This window comes from Podarcis bocagei (genome assembly GCF_964188305.1).
Source record: "Podarcis bocagei genome assembly, chromosome: 16".
Classification (NCBI taxonomy): Eukaryota; Metazoa; Chordata; class Lepidosauria; order Squamata; family Lacertidae; genus Podarcis; species Podarcis bocagei.
In genome coordinates this window covers 43,704,404-43,719,813 of record NC_138142.1, presented here as the reverse complement: position 1 = coordinate 43,719,813, position 15,410 = coordinate 43,704,404, and the positions used below count along the sequence as shown (strand labels likewise).

The 15,410-nt window shown below is 44.6% G+C and overlaps 1 protein-coding gene across 1 annotated transcript; it reads left to right on the top strand.

Moving 5' to 3' along the window:
- The first annotated feature begins 3,418 nt into the window (after positions 1 to 3,418).
- LOC308575227 (uncharacterized protein) lies at positions 3,419 to 14,261 on the top strand. Its single transcript, XM_081173864.1, has 6 exons — positions 3,419 to 3,441; positions 5,786 to 6,124; positions 8,456 to 8,758; positions 9,643 to 9,773; positions 10,530 to 11,367; positions 13,348 to 14,261. The coding sequence occupies exons 2-5, from the start codon at positions 5,998 to 6,000 to the stop codon at positions 10,671 to 10,673; spliced, it is 705 nt and encodes a 234-aa protein (XP_081029990.1). The 5' UTR covers positions 3,419 to 3,441; positions 5,786 to 5,997; the 3' UTR covers positions 10,674 to 11,367; positions 13,348 to 14,261.
- The last annotated feature ends 1,149 nt before the right edge of the window (positions 14,262 to 15,410 follow it).

Here is a 15,410-nt window from a genome sequence, read left to right as displayed (position 1 = left end):
AGTTGCAGCCTGGTGGTGATTTGGCAGCACACTTGAGACGTCTGGAGGCAATACGCGGCAAGTTAATTCGAAGGGACATGGAGATACCTGATATTCAGTATGTTTTTATCATCCTTTGTTCCCTTAATGAGGACTTTGATGGTATAGCTAGCCAGATATCTGCCGTTCCACCAGCACAATTAACTGTGGAAGGGGTAACGGCAAGATTAATGGGCGAGTTGGATAGAAGGGAGGCTTGTGCCATAAGCACTCCTGTTTCCAGAAAGAATGAGGAACGCCATATGCAAACCTGTGGTGATACAACTGCATTTAAAGCTGCAAAGCGTTGTTGGTTCTGCAATAAGCAAGGACATTTTGCAAGGGACTGCAGATCCAAAAGAAAGCAAAGTACTCCCAAGCCTGTTTCTGTTCGTCAATCACGGTCGTCAGCCCAGCAGCCGGCATCGTATAGTAGAGACAGAAACGAGCTGCGAGCTTTTCACGCTCGGACTAAAGATCGTAAAAGAATTAAAGATGCCAAGTGGAAGTCTTTTGTTATTGACTCAGGAGCATCTCAGCATATCTGCAATGATCGAAGCTTGTTTATTTCTTTCGAAGAGGAAATTGGTAATGTACATTTAGCCAATTCACAAGTCTTGCAGTCGCTTGGCAGGGGTACCGTTAAACTTGACTCTTTAAACATTACAATAGCGAACTGCATTTACTGCCCGTCAGTGGACAATTTATTGTCAGTAAGGTGCTTTGCCCGTCAAGGCATAACTGTGCGTTTCTTAAAGTCTATGTGTGAGTTTTTCGAGGGGAACAAACGTCTATTGTATGCCCGGGAATCTGATGGTTTATATAGACTGTATTTTCGCACCTACTCACAATTGCATATAAATTGCAGAGCAGCACAGTCAAGCCAGGGGTTGAGGAATGTAAGGCCACATTCTGGGTGTGTCCACATGGCGCACAGAATTCTGGGACACCTGAATTTTGCTGATGTAATTAAGACAAAGAATATTGTCAATGGCCTCAACTTAAAACCATGCAAATTCTTTATGCAATGTCTATCCTGTTGCAAGAATAAGATTAAGGTTGCACGCAAGGGCAGGTGCTCAGATAGAAAAGTAACTGAGGCATTTGAGCGTGTACATTGTGATTTAGTTGGGCCACTCCCACCCTCATTAGGAGGTTCAAAGTACTGGCTTACTCTGATAGACCAGTATAGTAGATATTGTTGGACTTATGCAATAGCTGAGAAGTCCCAAGCATTTGAGAAGTACAAGGTTTTTTGCAACTGGGTAAAAACGCACTTTAACAAACCAATTAAGAACTTGTTTTCTGACCGGGGCGGGGAATTTGTTTCTGAGGATTTTGAGAAATTCCTGGAAGTGCAGGGGACTACTCATGAGTTATCTTGCCCCCGAAGTCCCTGGCAAAATGGGCTTGTTGAAGTTGTGCAGCGTGACTTGCAGGCAGGGGTTAAAACTTATCTGCACGATGCTAATCTGCCCAAAGACTTTTGGGCTGAAGCGCTCCATGCCTTTTGTTATGTTAGAAATCGCAGTTATCATTCTGGTTTAGATGTCACCCCCTATGAGAAGTTGTTTAAAAAACGCCCTAATCTGAAATACCTACGTATTTGGGGTTCAGATGTAATTATGCATTATCCTGCTAAGCAGAAGTTGGGTGAACGTAGTCTTCAGGGAAAATTAATGGGCTACCAGCAGGGGGCGTACAGAATTTACATACCAGCAACTGGCAAATTTCATATTACCAGAAGCATGATACAAACTGTAAATTGGAATGGGGTTGCTGTTTTCCAAGATACTGATGGTATAAATGATACTGAGGAAGAAGAGGGAGAAGCAGCAGCAGCAGGAGAAAATGATGCTTCTGAATTAATGGGGAAGGACAAAAAGCCTGTTGAATCTGATAATTTGTTTGAGGATTTAAAGTCACAGGCACCCGAGGGGAGGTTAGATTCTCTTGAGTTTTCTGACCATGAGCTTAGCCTACAGGCACCTCTTCAGTCTGACAGTGATGATTTACAACCTGAAACTAGTAGTTCACTGAGTCCCATTAAGTCTGAGGAGTCTGACTCTCCTTCCAGACTGAGACGTTCAGATAGAAAGAGGCAGAAGCCACAACGTTTCGCAGATGAACATTTTAATACTGTGTATGCCAATAAGGTGATTTTTGAGCCAAAAAGCTACAATGATGTTCAGAATTTACCTAAGCACCAAGCTGTAAATTGGTATAAAGCTATGAACTCTGAGATAGCTTCTTTAAGAGAGCATAACACTTGGTCTCTTGTACCACAAACCCCAGATATGAGACTTATTGATTCAAAATGGGTTTATAGAGTTAAAATGAATGACAAAAATAAAGTTGTAAGGTACAAGGCAAGACTAGTTGCTAGAGGTTTTCAACAAATTCCAGGCGAAGATTATGATTTGTGCTATTCACCAAGTGTAAAATATGAAACAGTTAAACTTTTGTTAAAAGATGCATCACAATGTGGAAAAGCCTACTATGCAATGTCTCTGTTCTTAAGAGAGTGGTAATGTACCTTAAACATACCAAACATTATAGGTTGTAGTTTACATCAAGTATTGACAAAAGATACACATGAAAAACATGTACAAAGTATGCTTTATGTTTTTGTTCCACAATGATGAACCGCAGGGGAAATGTTGAATGGTTTCTTTAAATGTAAAGGTTCATCATTGTTCCACTCCATGTGTATGTCTTTAAGGGGCCGGAGCAAGGGCCAGAGAAAACTAACGAGACCCAGCTTTACAGCTGTGAAACATAGCAGGTGCTGCTGAGTTGTATTTGATTAAGGTGTGTCAGCATTTGGGTAGAGTATATAAGGAGCAGCACCTAGCTCTCCCATTACCCTGGGGGATGGGTTGGTGGTTGGGTCATGTTTGTTTGTTAATATACTTAGTGTAAATGGAGTTTTTGTTTTTCTTATTAAAACCTTCTTTAAGTTATTTTTGAGTCCTTTCTTTTTAATGCATGATCTCCCCAGCAAGCTCTCTGCAGCGTCACTATACTGCAAAAAGCCAACAAAGCCATGGGACAGGTGCAGTCCCTTTGAGCATGTGCAGAGTGCGTGTCACGGAGCTACATTAGCCATCCTCCATACAGTTAGCATTAGAAGAAATACCTGTATTCTCCAGACTGAATTCCAGGCAGACTTGGTGAACGGGGAGGGTGGTGTCTAGGCCAGGGCATTCCTGGGGGAACCCAGAATGGAGAGAGATTTACACCCTTACACCCCCTACATTTAGGGTGTCTTCTCTTTTCAGACAGGTGCTTGCTGCTAGAGGGACTGAAGACGTGAATCTCTGAGCCAGACTCCCAAGTTCCGATCTGCAGAGACCAAAATCGTGTGCAATCGCCTTCTGATGGGCCAAGCATCACTTCTCTTTGGAATAGTCTTTCTCCTTGGTAAGTTGACCAATTGCAATAGAAGGTCTGTTGCTCAGGTCTGATGGCATTGCCAGGGAGTGTTGATAGTGACCACCCCTAACAAAGCCCGGAGAAGTTCTGCCAGTCTGTACACAAAACAATGCTAAATATACCACATCAAGGGAAGTCATGTTGTTGTTTAGTTGTTTAGTTGTGCCCAACTCTTCGTGACCCCCTGGACCAGAGCAGGCCAGGCCCTCCTGTCTTCCACTGCCTCCTGCAGTTTGGTCAAACTCATGCTGGTCGCTTTGAGAACACTATCCAACCATCTCATCCTCTGGCGTCCCCTTCTCCTTGTGCCCTCCATCTTTCCCAACATCAGGGACTTTTCCAGGGAGTCTTCTCTTTTCATGAGGTGGCCAAAGTCTTGGAGCCTCAGCTTCAGGATCTGTCCTTCCAGTGAGCGCTCAGGGCTGATTTCCTTCAGAATGGATGCATTTGATCTTCTTGCAATCATGGGACTCTCAAGAGTCTCCTCCAACACCATAATTCAAAAGCATCCATTCTTCGGCGATCAGCCTTCTTTATGGTCCATCTCTCACTTCCATACCTCACTACTAGGAAAACCAGAGCTTGAACTATACAGACCTTTGTTGGCAAGGTGATGTCTCTGCTTTTTAAGGGAAGTCGTAGTCCCACTCTATTCTGCCTTGGTCAGAGCACACCTGGAATACCTTGTCCAATTCAAGGGCACCACAGTTTAAGAAGGATGTTGGCAATCTGGAGCACATGCAGAGGAGAGAGACCAAGAGGGTGAAGGGTCTGGAAACCGAGCCTTATGAGGAGCAGTTGAAGGAGCTGGGTGTGTTTAGCCTGGAAAAGAGGAGAATACTCCGGAAAAACAATCTCTCCAAGGACTTCTTGATGGCATTTTACCATTGTACTGTTTAGAGTGTATTAACTTATGGTCTGTGTGTGTGGTTTGGGAGCTGCACGGCCAGGGAAAAAACAACGCTGTCCAGGGTTGTAAAGACTGCAGAGAGAATAATTGGGTGCACTCTTCCCACCTTGGATCAAATGTACGCTTCCAGGTGCCATAAGAAAGCTGCAGAGATAGCGCAGGATAGTGCGCACCCTGGAAATGATCTCTTTCAGCTTCTGCCTTCTGGAAGAAGGTCCAGGGTTATAAAGACTAGGACTAGCCGCCTGAGAAACAGTTTCTATCCAAATGTGATTTTGGTTTTAAACGCAGTGTAAGGAGTCTCTGTGGGAGTATATTGTATTTAATTATGGAGTATCAGAGTTTTTAGGGGGCTAACCAGGTTGGGATAGCTGGGATAGCAGCTTGTGGGTTTTTGAATGTCTGATGTAGATTTTTTCAATTTTGTTGTTCTGTATGGGACAATGACAGTAAAAATTAATCGTATTGTATTGTATTGTATTGTATTGTATTGTATTGTATTGTATTGTATCATATGAAAGCCATCATCAAATATCTCAATGGCTGTCACATGGAGGAGGGAACCAGCATGTTTTTTCTGCTCTGGAGGGGAGGACTTGAACACATGACTTCAGGTTACAAGAAAGGAGATACTGACTAAACATCAGGAAGATCTTTCTGACAGTAAGAGCTGTTCAACAGTGGAACGGTCTCCCTCGGGAGGTTGTGGACTCTCCTTCCTTGGAGGTTTTTAAGCATAGGCTGGATGGCCATCTGTCATGGGTACTTGAGTTTAGATTCTTGTCTTGCGGGGGTTGGACTAGATGACCCTTAGGACCCCTTCCAACCCTTCATTTCTATGGTTCTATGATTTTTTTATTCGATATTGTTTTGGGTGATTGTATTTTTTGCAAGTATACATTTTGTAGGGACACGGGTGGTGCTGTGGTCTAAACCACAGAGCCTAGGGCTTGCCGATCAGAAGGTCGGCGGTTCGAATCCCCTCGACGGGGTGAGCTCCCGTTGCTCGGTCCCTGCTCCTGCCAACCTAGCAGTTTGAAAGCACATCAAGTGCAAGTAGATAAATAGGTACCGCTCCGGCAGGAAGGTAAACAGCATTTCCGTGCGCTGCTCTGTTGCGCGGGAAGCGGCTTAGTCATGCTGGCCACATGACCCGGAAGCTGTACACCGGCTTCCTTGGCCAGTAAAGCGAGATGAGCACCGCAACCCCAGAGTCGGCCATGACTGGACCTAATGGTCAGGGGTCCCTTTACCTTCACCTTATACGTTTTGTAACTTTTGGACTACAACTCCCATCACCGCTAGCTAGCAGGGCCAGTGGTCAGGGATGATGGAAACTGTAGTCTTTGTAGTCCAAAAACTGGTGACCCAAGTTTCAGGAATATGGCCTTATTTCCTTCCTTCCTTTTCTTTGCTTATCAGGAACTGGATCCACAGTACAGAATTCTCCCCCTACTTATGTGAATGAGCTCCAGGGAAGATCGGTTTTGCTTCTTATAAACATTCCCCCAGGAGAAACAGTAGCCAAAATCAAATTGGATTTCCAGTCCCGGACGGGCGAGATCAACCACCTTGCTGAAATAAGCAATGGAAGGTTGGAATATACCAGTGACCGGTTGGGGCAGCGGCTCACAATGGTCAATGAGACCACCCTGAAGATCAGCCACCTGCAAATGGAAGACAGTGGAGTCTACAAGGTTCGTGTGAGGTTTAATGGAACTTCATGGTATCCAGTGTACTTCTTCAACGTCACCGTCTCTGGTAAGCAATTATTCTAAGATCCTTCTCTGCCTCTGGTGGAACCGAACGTGGAACCTAAGAACCCAAGAAGAGCGTGCTGGATCAGGCCCATGGCCCATCTTGTCCAGCGTCTTCTTCTCACACTGGCCAGCCAGATGCCCATGTGAAAACAGCAAGCAGGATTCGGACACAAGAGCCCTTTCCTCTCCAGTGGTTTCCAGCAAGAGGGTATTCAGAAGCCTAGCTGCCTCTAGCTGTAGTGAACGCCACCAACTCAGATGGCTTTAAAATAGGGCCAGGCAAGTGAATGGAGGATATCGATGGCTGAAAGCGATGATGGCTAGGGTCTACTTCCTCCGTTGGGGGCAGTGAGCTTCTGAGTCCCCGCTGCCAGGAATCCCAGGTGGAGGGAGTGGGTCAGGTCCTGCATGTGGGCACCTGGTTAGCCACCGTAAGAGAAGGCCGTTGGACTAGATGGGCCCCTTTGGTCCGATCCTGCTGAAGGGTGCTTCTGATGTTCTTACATTGCAGCTATTTTTGTCTCTGTGTGTGGGGAAGCCAAGTTTAAAGCCCTAAACGGCCTCAATCCAGTATCCCTGAAGGGGCGTCTCCATCCCCATCGTTCTGCCCGGACACTGAGGTCCAGCTCCGAGGGCCTTTATTTTAATACTTTGTTGGAAGCCGCCCAGAGTGGCTGGGGAAACCCAGCCAGATGGGCGGGGTACAAATAAATTATTATTATTATTATTATTTAGTCAGAATATCCTTTCTTGCCATTTGAATCCATTGGTTCAGGGCTCTAGAGTAGCAGAAAACAAGCGCGCTCCATCTTCCCTGTGACAGCACTTCAGATATTTGAAGGTGGCTCTCGTGTCACCGGGCCCTCCGCTCTTCTCCAGGCAAAACATCCCCAACTCCCTCAACCTTCCTCATAAAGCTTGGTTTTCAGACCCTTGGTCATCTTGCTTGCCTTCCTTAAATGAATGAAAAACCTACGCTGTTTTTGCACCAGGGCTTTCCAGAACTTATTATTATTATTATTATTAATTTATTGTTAATATTTTTTTATTATTTATACATATATACATACACCGCCCATCTGGCTTGGTTTCCCCAGACACTCTGGGTGGCGTCCAATAGAATATTAAAATACACTAATAATTAAATATTAAAAGCTTCCCTAAACAGGGCTGCCTTCAGATGTCTTCTAAAAGTCTGGTAGTTGTTGTTCTCTTTGACATCTGGTGGGAGGGTGTTCCACAGGGCGGGTGCCACCACCAAGAAGGCCCTCTGCCTGGTTCCTTGTAACCTCAGTTCTTGCAGGGTGGGTACCGCCAGAAGGCTCTTGGCAGAATGATGCGGGTGGAGACGCTCCTTCAGGTATACTGGACCGAGGCCTTTTAGGGCTTTAAAGGTCAGCACCAACACTTTGAATTGTGCTCAGAAACATACTGGGAGCCAGTGAAGATCTTACAGGACCAGTGCTATATGGTCCTGGCAACCACTCCCAGTCACCAGTCTAGCTGCCGCGTTCTGGATTAGTTGTAGTTTCCGGGTCACCTTCAAAGGTAGCCCCACATAGAGTGCATTGCAGTAGTCCAAGCGGGAGATAACTAGAGCAAAGACTAAACCTTTGGAATAGCTTTCTGACAGTAATAACTGTTCAGTGGTGGAACGGTCTCCTTCAGAAGGTGGTGGACTCTCCTTCCTTGGGGGTTTTGAAGCAGAGGTAGGTGGCCACCTGTCAGGGGTGATCTAGTTGAGATTCCTGCATGGAGGGAGCTGGGAGTACAGGACACTTGGAAATCCTTTCTACAACTCTATGATTCATTTTTTAAAAAAATAAATTTTTATTAGTTTCTCAACATATCATTTTCATCAATAATTAAACATACTTTTATATCTTATACCATTTTTTTGACTTCCATCAATCACATCTGAAAATTTTCCAATCTATTCACTTAATATACATTTCTTACTTTTATTCTTACTTTTAAATCTCATAACTCATATCTCTATTCTTTCTCTACTTTGCAATGTTTCATATATTTCTCCTTACAAAACTTCCTGTAGTCCTACTAGCGTAATTTGTTGATTACAGTTGCTCTTCAAATAGTTCGTGTACATCTTCCAATCTTCTGTGAATCTCTGGTCCTTCAGGTTTCCAATCCTTCCTGTCATTTTGTCCAATTCTGCATAGTCCATTATTTTCGTCTGCCATTCTTCTTTTGTCAGAATTTCTTCTTGCTTCCATTTCTGGGCTAACAATACTCTTGCCGCTGTTGTTGCATATAAAAACAATTTAACATCTTGCCTGTTAATATCCTCCCCTATATAATTCATTTTTAACAGCTCCAGTGCCAAAGCCGCAGATCACCCTGCTAAACGTCTCCAAGACTTCAGAGGGCGTCAACGTGACCCTGCAGTGCCTGGCACTTGGAGAGGAAAAGATTGACATCTCCTGGGGAAGAGGGGACCCCGCCAGCCCCTTGGAAGAAAGCTCAGATAGGCACTGCCTCTCTGGCAATGACACTGTTCTAGAGTTGTTCTGGCAAACCTGTTCCACAAACTCCACCATCATCACCTGCCAAGCCAGCAATGCTGTCGATCGGAAGAATGCCTCATATGACTTGAACAGCGTCCTCGAGTGTGAAGGTGTGCGCCTGATTATTGACCCCATCATGCACTGCTTGCAATAACTTTTATTTCCCTGAGCCTTTGAGGCAGTAGCAGTGGGTGCAAAATGTACTATCCATTAGGCTGAGAATTTTTCCACCTTGGTTTTTAAATATTTGAGTGTTGCGATTTGGTGATTTGATGGCAATGTGGATGGATTCTTGAGCTGGGATTCCTGCATTGCTGGGGGTTGGACTAGATGACCCCTGGGGCTCCCTTCCAGTTCTGCAATTCTATCATGTCACCTCCTCTGCAAGTGTATTAACTAAGTTGAAATGAAATGATGCTTATCCCTTAAAGCACTGTGCAGTGGTACCTCTGGATGCGAGTAGACCATAATATGCGACTGCGCGTGTCGCGTTTTGCCGCTTCTGCGCATGCGCGTGACGTCATTTTGAGTGCGCATGCGCGAGCGGCAAAACCCGAAAGTAATGTGCTCCGTTACTTCCAGGTCGCCGCGGAGCGTAACTTGAAAACACTCAACCTGAAGCATATTTCATAGAATCAGAGAGTTGGAAGAGACCACAAGGGCCATCGAGTCCAACCCCCTGCCAAGCAGGGGGTTTTAACCCAAGATATGACTGTGTTCAGTTTGAGTAATGAGCTGTTAAGTTGGTTCCCTGAAAACTGGACTTTGGCTTCCTGTATTCCAAAACTGCAAAATTGGGATGGAGTGTTCGGCAGTCCAGGCAGCTGTGTGGTATATACTGCATTTGCTCAGCTAGAAAAGCAAATTAAGGTTTTGTGACAGCCCAACTCTCATTCTGCCTGGAGAAAAGCTGAAATCAGTTCACAATCTTTTCTGATGCCCTCCGTTGTTGTTGCTGTCGCCCTCAAGGGACAATTTTTGCTTATTATTGCAGGTGCAAATCAGAATAAATTTTGGATTATTTTTGGGAGTATTTTTGGGATCATTGTTGCTCCCGTTGCTCTCGTTGCTCTCGGACTCCTCATCTATTGGAAGTGGGAAGCATTAACATCCAGATTTCAAACGGTAGGAATGTGTGTGTGTTATTCTTCTGCCCCTCTCATCTGAGTTTGGGTTGCCACTTATTGTTTTCCCTTCCTCTTTGTTTATCCTGAGAGGCAGAATCTGGCCAGTTCCTCCAAATGGTGTGTTTCATTTTACGTGCCACAGTTTTTACATCCGCAAGGCCAAAGGCACAATTGGGTGCCACCCGATATTAACGCTCCTCTAGTGCTTTCTCTCAAGTATTTCCGCATAAGGTTGGAACTCCACAAAGATTTGAATCCTCTTTACAAAACTGCTTTTAAAAAGAAGGGTGTGTGTGAAGGAGGAGTGTGCTTTGTTCTGCCTGCTAAAGCGGGAGGCGCCTGGCTGATGAACAACCCACAACTTTCGAGGTTTCCACATTTAAACCCATTAGTGAATATTCCTGGGTTATCTTCAGGAAGTCTGAGGCTTAAGGATTTCCAGCAGAGGAGCAAGGCATGTCCCTCTTATCAGTGGGGGGAGGAAAAGTGCTGCCTCACCTGCCACCCACTGGGTGTGTGTGTGTGTGTGTGTGTGTGTGTGTGTGTTGTATTGTGTGCTGAGATTCCTCCTGTCTGGTTGATGGAACTCCTTTGTAGCACCATGCCCAGGACGCCAGTTGTGCCTGGGTTTAGGTGGGCTCAATTCTGTTTTAGGAGCTGGTGCTAGGCCCAGCACACTAGATCCTCTTAAGTCTCACCCAAGGATCCTCACCATCAACTTAATCGACAGCCCTGTTTCTTCCTTTGCCTGCAGGTTTTCTGCCGCAAGAATTCCACATCCAACACAACTGAATTGCAGGAAGTGGGAACTTCGCCAAGTGCCTCTCAAAATGGCTATTTAGCATGTCCACCTTCGGAGCCAGACGAAACCAGTGACTCCACCCCACAGACCACGTGAAAACTCCTGAGGGGTCTTGGCAGACCTCTTCCTGATTTTTGCAAAGTACTGTGCCAAGGACTGTTTTTAATTCGATTTTTTACTACTTCCCTTATTTCTTATATTGCACTTTGTTGCATTACAATTTGCACTGGATATAATTTAAATTGCAATGCAGTACAATGCAATACAAGGAAGTTCAATGTGAATATTTAATGTGATGGACGGTGCCATCTCCTGCCTGCAAGCACAAATTTGCAGACAACCCACAGGGCACCTGTCTGCTCAAAAGATTCCAAAATACTCTTCTTGGAGGTTCTATTAATTGGGACTGTGCAAATCGTATCAGTTCATTTTTGGGATTGCTTCATTTCTCCTTTTTATAAACTCACATTTGGTTCATCACATTTTCACATTGATTTGCTGCTGAATTCCTAGACTAGGTCCAAGCCCTGATCGTGAGTTGTGGGACCATCCAGTCATATGGAAGGCTTCCTGATCTGCCTGCGGTTCTCCTAGAAGCATTTCAGCAACTGTCATGCAGAGTGCACTGTGGGACACAATGGACCTCCTGCCTGATGTCATGTGCAATAAGCTGCAATCAAATGCCATTTTCTTCTCTGACATTTGAATGTGTTTCTATTTTTAACTATAGCGCTTTTATCACTGTAGCATTCTTGGTCTTCCTGAAGGACTTCCAGTGGGTTTTGTTGTTGTTTAGTCGTTTAGTCGTGTCTGCCTCTTCCGTTAACAGTGACCCCCGTGGACCAGAGCACGCCAGGCCCTCCTGTCTTCCACTGCCTCCCACAGTTTGGTCAAACTCATGCTGGCAGCTTTGAGAACACTGTCCCACAATCTCGTCCTCCGTCGTCCCCTTCTCCTTGGGCCCTCCATCTTTCCCAACATCAGGGTCTTTTCCAGGGAGTCTTCTCTTCTCAGGAGGTGGCCAAAGTCTTGGAGCCAGAATTCAAAAGCATCCATTCTTTGGTGATCCAATGGGTAGGGTAGGATATAGTTTTGATAGTTATGTTTAAGAGTGACGCTTATGATACAGTGTGTGCATTATACAGTAAGTCTAATGAATTTAAGGAAAACTCAACAATTATAATCATGATAGGCAGTTCTGTGTTTCTAGGAAAAGGTGCTGGAACACCTCTCTCGTTCTCTTAGAATGGCAATGGCACCCACCTAAGAGGTGTCAGAACTGAGTTCTGGCAAGTTCATAGAATCATAGAATCCTAGAGTTGGAAGAGACCACAAGGGCCATCGAGTCCAACCCCCTGCCAAGCAGGAAACACCATCAGAGCACTCCTGACATATGGTTGTCAAGCCTCTGCTTAAAGACCTCCAAAGGAGGAGACTCCACCACACTCCTTGGCAGCAAATTCCACTGTCCAACAGCTCTTACTGTCAGGAAGTTCTTCCTAATGTTTAGGTGGAATCTTCTTTCTTGTAGTTTGGATCCATTGCTCCGTGTCCGCTTCTCTGGAGCAGCAGAAAACAACCTTTCTCCCTTCTCTATGTGACATCCTTTTATATATTTGAACATGGCTATCATATCACCCCTTAACCTCCTCTTCTCCAGGCTAAACATGCCCAGCTCCCTTAGCCGTTCCTCATAAGGCATCGTTTCCAGGCCTTTGACCATCTTGGTTGCCCTCCTCTGGACATGTTCCAGTTTGTCAGTGTCCTTCTTGAACTGTGGTGCCCAGAACTGGACACAGTACTCCAGGTGTGGTCTGACCAGAGCAGAATACAGTGGCACTATTACTTCCCTTGATCTAGATGCTATACTCCTATTGATGCAGCCCAGAATTGCATTGGCTTTTTTAGCTGCCACGTCACACTGTTGGCTCATGTCAAGTTTGTGGTCAACCAAGACTCCTAGATCCTTTTCACATGTACTGCTCCCAAGCCAGGTGTCACCCATCTTGTATTTGTGCCTCTCATTTTTTTTGCCCAAGTGCAATACTTTACATTTCTCCCTGTTAAAATTCATCTTGTTTGTTTTTGCCCAGTTCTCTAATCTGTCAAGGTCGTTTTGAAGTGTGATCCTGTCCTCTGGGGTGTTAGCCACCCCTCCCAGTTTGGTGTCATCTGCAAATTTGATCAGGATGCCCTTGAGTCTATCATCTAAGTCGTTGATAAAGATGTTGAATAAGACCGGGCCCAAGACAGAACCCTGTGGCACCCCACTAGTCACTCTTCTCCAGGATGAAGAGGAACCATTGATGAGACCCTTTGGGTTCGGTCAGTCAGTCTGTTACAAATCCACTGAGTGGTAGCATAGTCAAGACCACATTTTACCAGCTTCTTTACAAGAATATCATGGGGCACCATGTCAAATGCCTTGCTGAAATCAAGGTAGGCTACATCCACTGCGTTCCCTTCATCTACCAGGCTTGTAATTCTGTCAAAAAACGAGATCAGGTTAGTCTGACATGACTTATTTTTCAGAAATCCATGCTGACTATTGGTGATCACAGCATTCCTTTCTAGGTGCTCACAGACTGTTTGCTTTATGATCTGCTCCAGAATCTTCCCTGCTATTGATGTCAGACTGACTGGGTGGTAATTATTTGGGTCCTCTCTTTTCCCCTTTCTGAAAATAGGGACAACATTTGCCCTCCTCCAGTCTGCCGGGACTTCGCCTCTTCTCCAGGAATTCTCAAAGATGACTGCCAGTGGTTCTGAGCATTATATTATAGTATTTGCACATTTTATACTGAGCTCTATTATTTTATATTGGTGGTATTACTCTGGATTTGAAGTGCCTGCCCATCCAGCAATTTTAGTGAGATCTTTGGATTTAAAATAGGACAATTTTCTGACAGGCCTTTTAAAGAGAAAGCTTTGAACTTCAAATAGTGTGTAGTTTTCAATGTCTTTTATTCCTGTTTATGCACTCCACAGCTTTGAACTGTTTTAAAATTTTTCTTCTGGGGAAAAATAATAATTTGCACTGCTTTAAAATCTGGTCCAAATCAATTACAAATTAGCCTCTATGCAGGTGATGTAGATCTAATATTGGAAGAGCCAGAAATATTAGTATCACCACTGAAATTTTTTTGGGCATTTAGAACAGGTTTCTGGATGGAAAATTAATCAGAATGGCTATACACTGGTACCTTGGTTTAAGAACAGCTTAGTTTATGAACAGCTTGGATTAAGAACGCTGCAAACCTGGAAGACGGTGTTTTGGTTTGTGAACTTTGCCTTGGAAGCAGAACATGTTGAGTTTGTTCCATTTGTAAATTGAGTCCCCTGCTGCTATGGGAAAGCACGCCTTGGTTTAAGAATGCTTTGGTTTAAGAATGGACTTCCAAAAGGGATTAAGTTCGTAAACCAAGGTACCACTGTACTGTATACAACAAATGTGGCATCTCCAAGGAAACACCCATTAAAAAAATGGGTATATGGGTAATTGAGCCCTCTGGACGATGTAACATCTTGTAATCTACCCTGAGAGGTTAAAATGGATATGAAGAAGTCTTAAAACATTTCAGTAACTGAGAGGAACTTGCTTCCATGCACTTTATATTACTTTTTAGATTATACCTTTGGAAGTGAATAACTCCTTGCTTAGCTCTACTATGCGTCCAGTAGCCTTAAAAACCAGGACAACCTTTGCTGGAACACCTTGGCAGCTGTAAAATGTTCGTTGATCCTACCAGCACTCCTGACCATTCTTACGGGGATGAAATTATTTAATGTTACATAAACTGGTGAAAAATTGTAATTGTATTCAGGTTACTGTGAAAAAGGGCTGTATTTTAAACACTGATCATAGGATTTGGTAAGGTTTAGTGTTTTTTCCTTGCAAAGGTAGGGGGTGAGTTAACCCCAAGGGCTTAGTCTTGAGCTCCTGGATAGAGTTTGAAAGTGTTTGCACACGGTTTCAACTGGCTTGCTAAACCCTCTGTGATTTAGGGCTTGCCCTGCATGCAAACAAACCTAGACAACATCTCAAACCTAGACAACATCTTAAAAAGCAGAGACATCACCTTGCCAACAAAGGTCCGTATAGTAAAAGCTATGGTTTTCCCAGTAGTGATGTATGGAAGTGAGAGCTGGACCATAAAGAAGGCTGATCGCCGAAGAATTGATGCTTTTGAATTATGGTGCTGGAGGAGACTCTTGAGAGTCCCATGGACTGCAAGAAGATCAAACCTCTCCATTCTGAAGGAAATCAGCCCTGAGTGCTCACTGGAAGGACAGATCGTGAAGCTGAGGCTCCAAGACTTTGGCCACCCCATGAGAAGAGAAGACTCCCTGGAAAAGACCCTGATGTTGGGAAAGATGGAGGGCACAAGGAGAAGGGGACGACAGAGAATGAGATGGTTGGATGGTGTTCTTGAAGCTACCAGCATGAGTTTGACCAAACTGCGGGAGGCAGTGGAGGACAGAAGTGCCTGGCGTGCTCTGGTCCATGGGGTCACGAAAAGTCGGACACGACTAAACGACTAAACAACAACAACTGCATGCAAAAACAGGCTCTGGCAAACTGAGCGGACCAGACCAAGAGTAGGTCCAGCAGTCAAGAAGGCGGTTTCCACACATGCTGTAGAGGGAAGTTGAAAGGCTTCTTTGTGATATTGATTGATTTCTTCCTCTAATGTTGTATCGACTGAATGTTATCCTTTGTGAATCCACTGTACATTTTCCGCTTAAGAACTGTGAAATAATGTGTGTTGCCAATATTTTGTTAGCCAAAAAGCTGCTAATAACATTGTCCAGGCTTCTGCCCCAAGGAAACAG

Coding starts and splice junctions, on each gene's coding strand:
- LOC308575227 (XM_081173864.1), top strand. CDS start 5,998: ATGGTCAATGAGACCACCCTGAAGATCAGCCACCTGCAAATGGAAGAC. Junction 8,759..9,642: donor CAGCGTCCTCGAGTGTGAAG/GTGTGCGCCTGA, acceptor TTATTATTGCAG/GTGCAAATCAGAATAAATTT. Junction 9,774..10,529: donor TAACATCCAGATTTCAAACG/GTAGGAATGTGT, acceptor CTTTGCCTGCAG/GTTTTCTGCCGCAAGAATTC.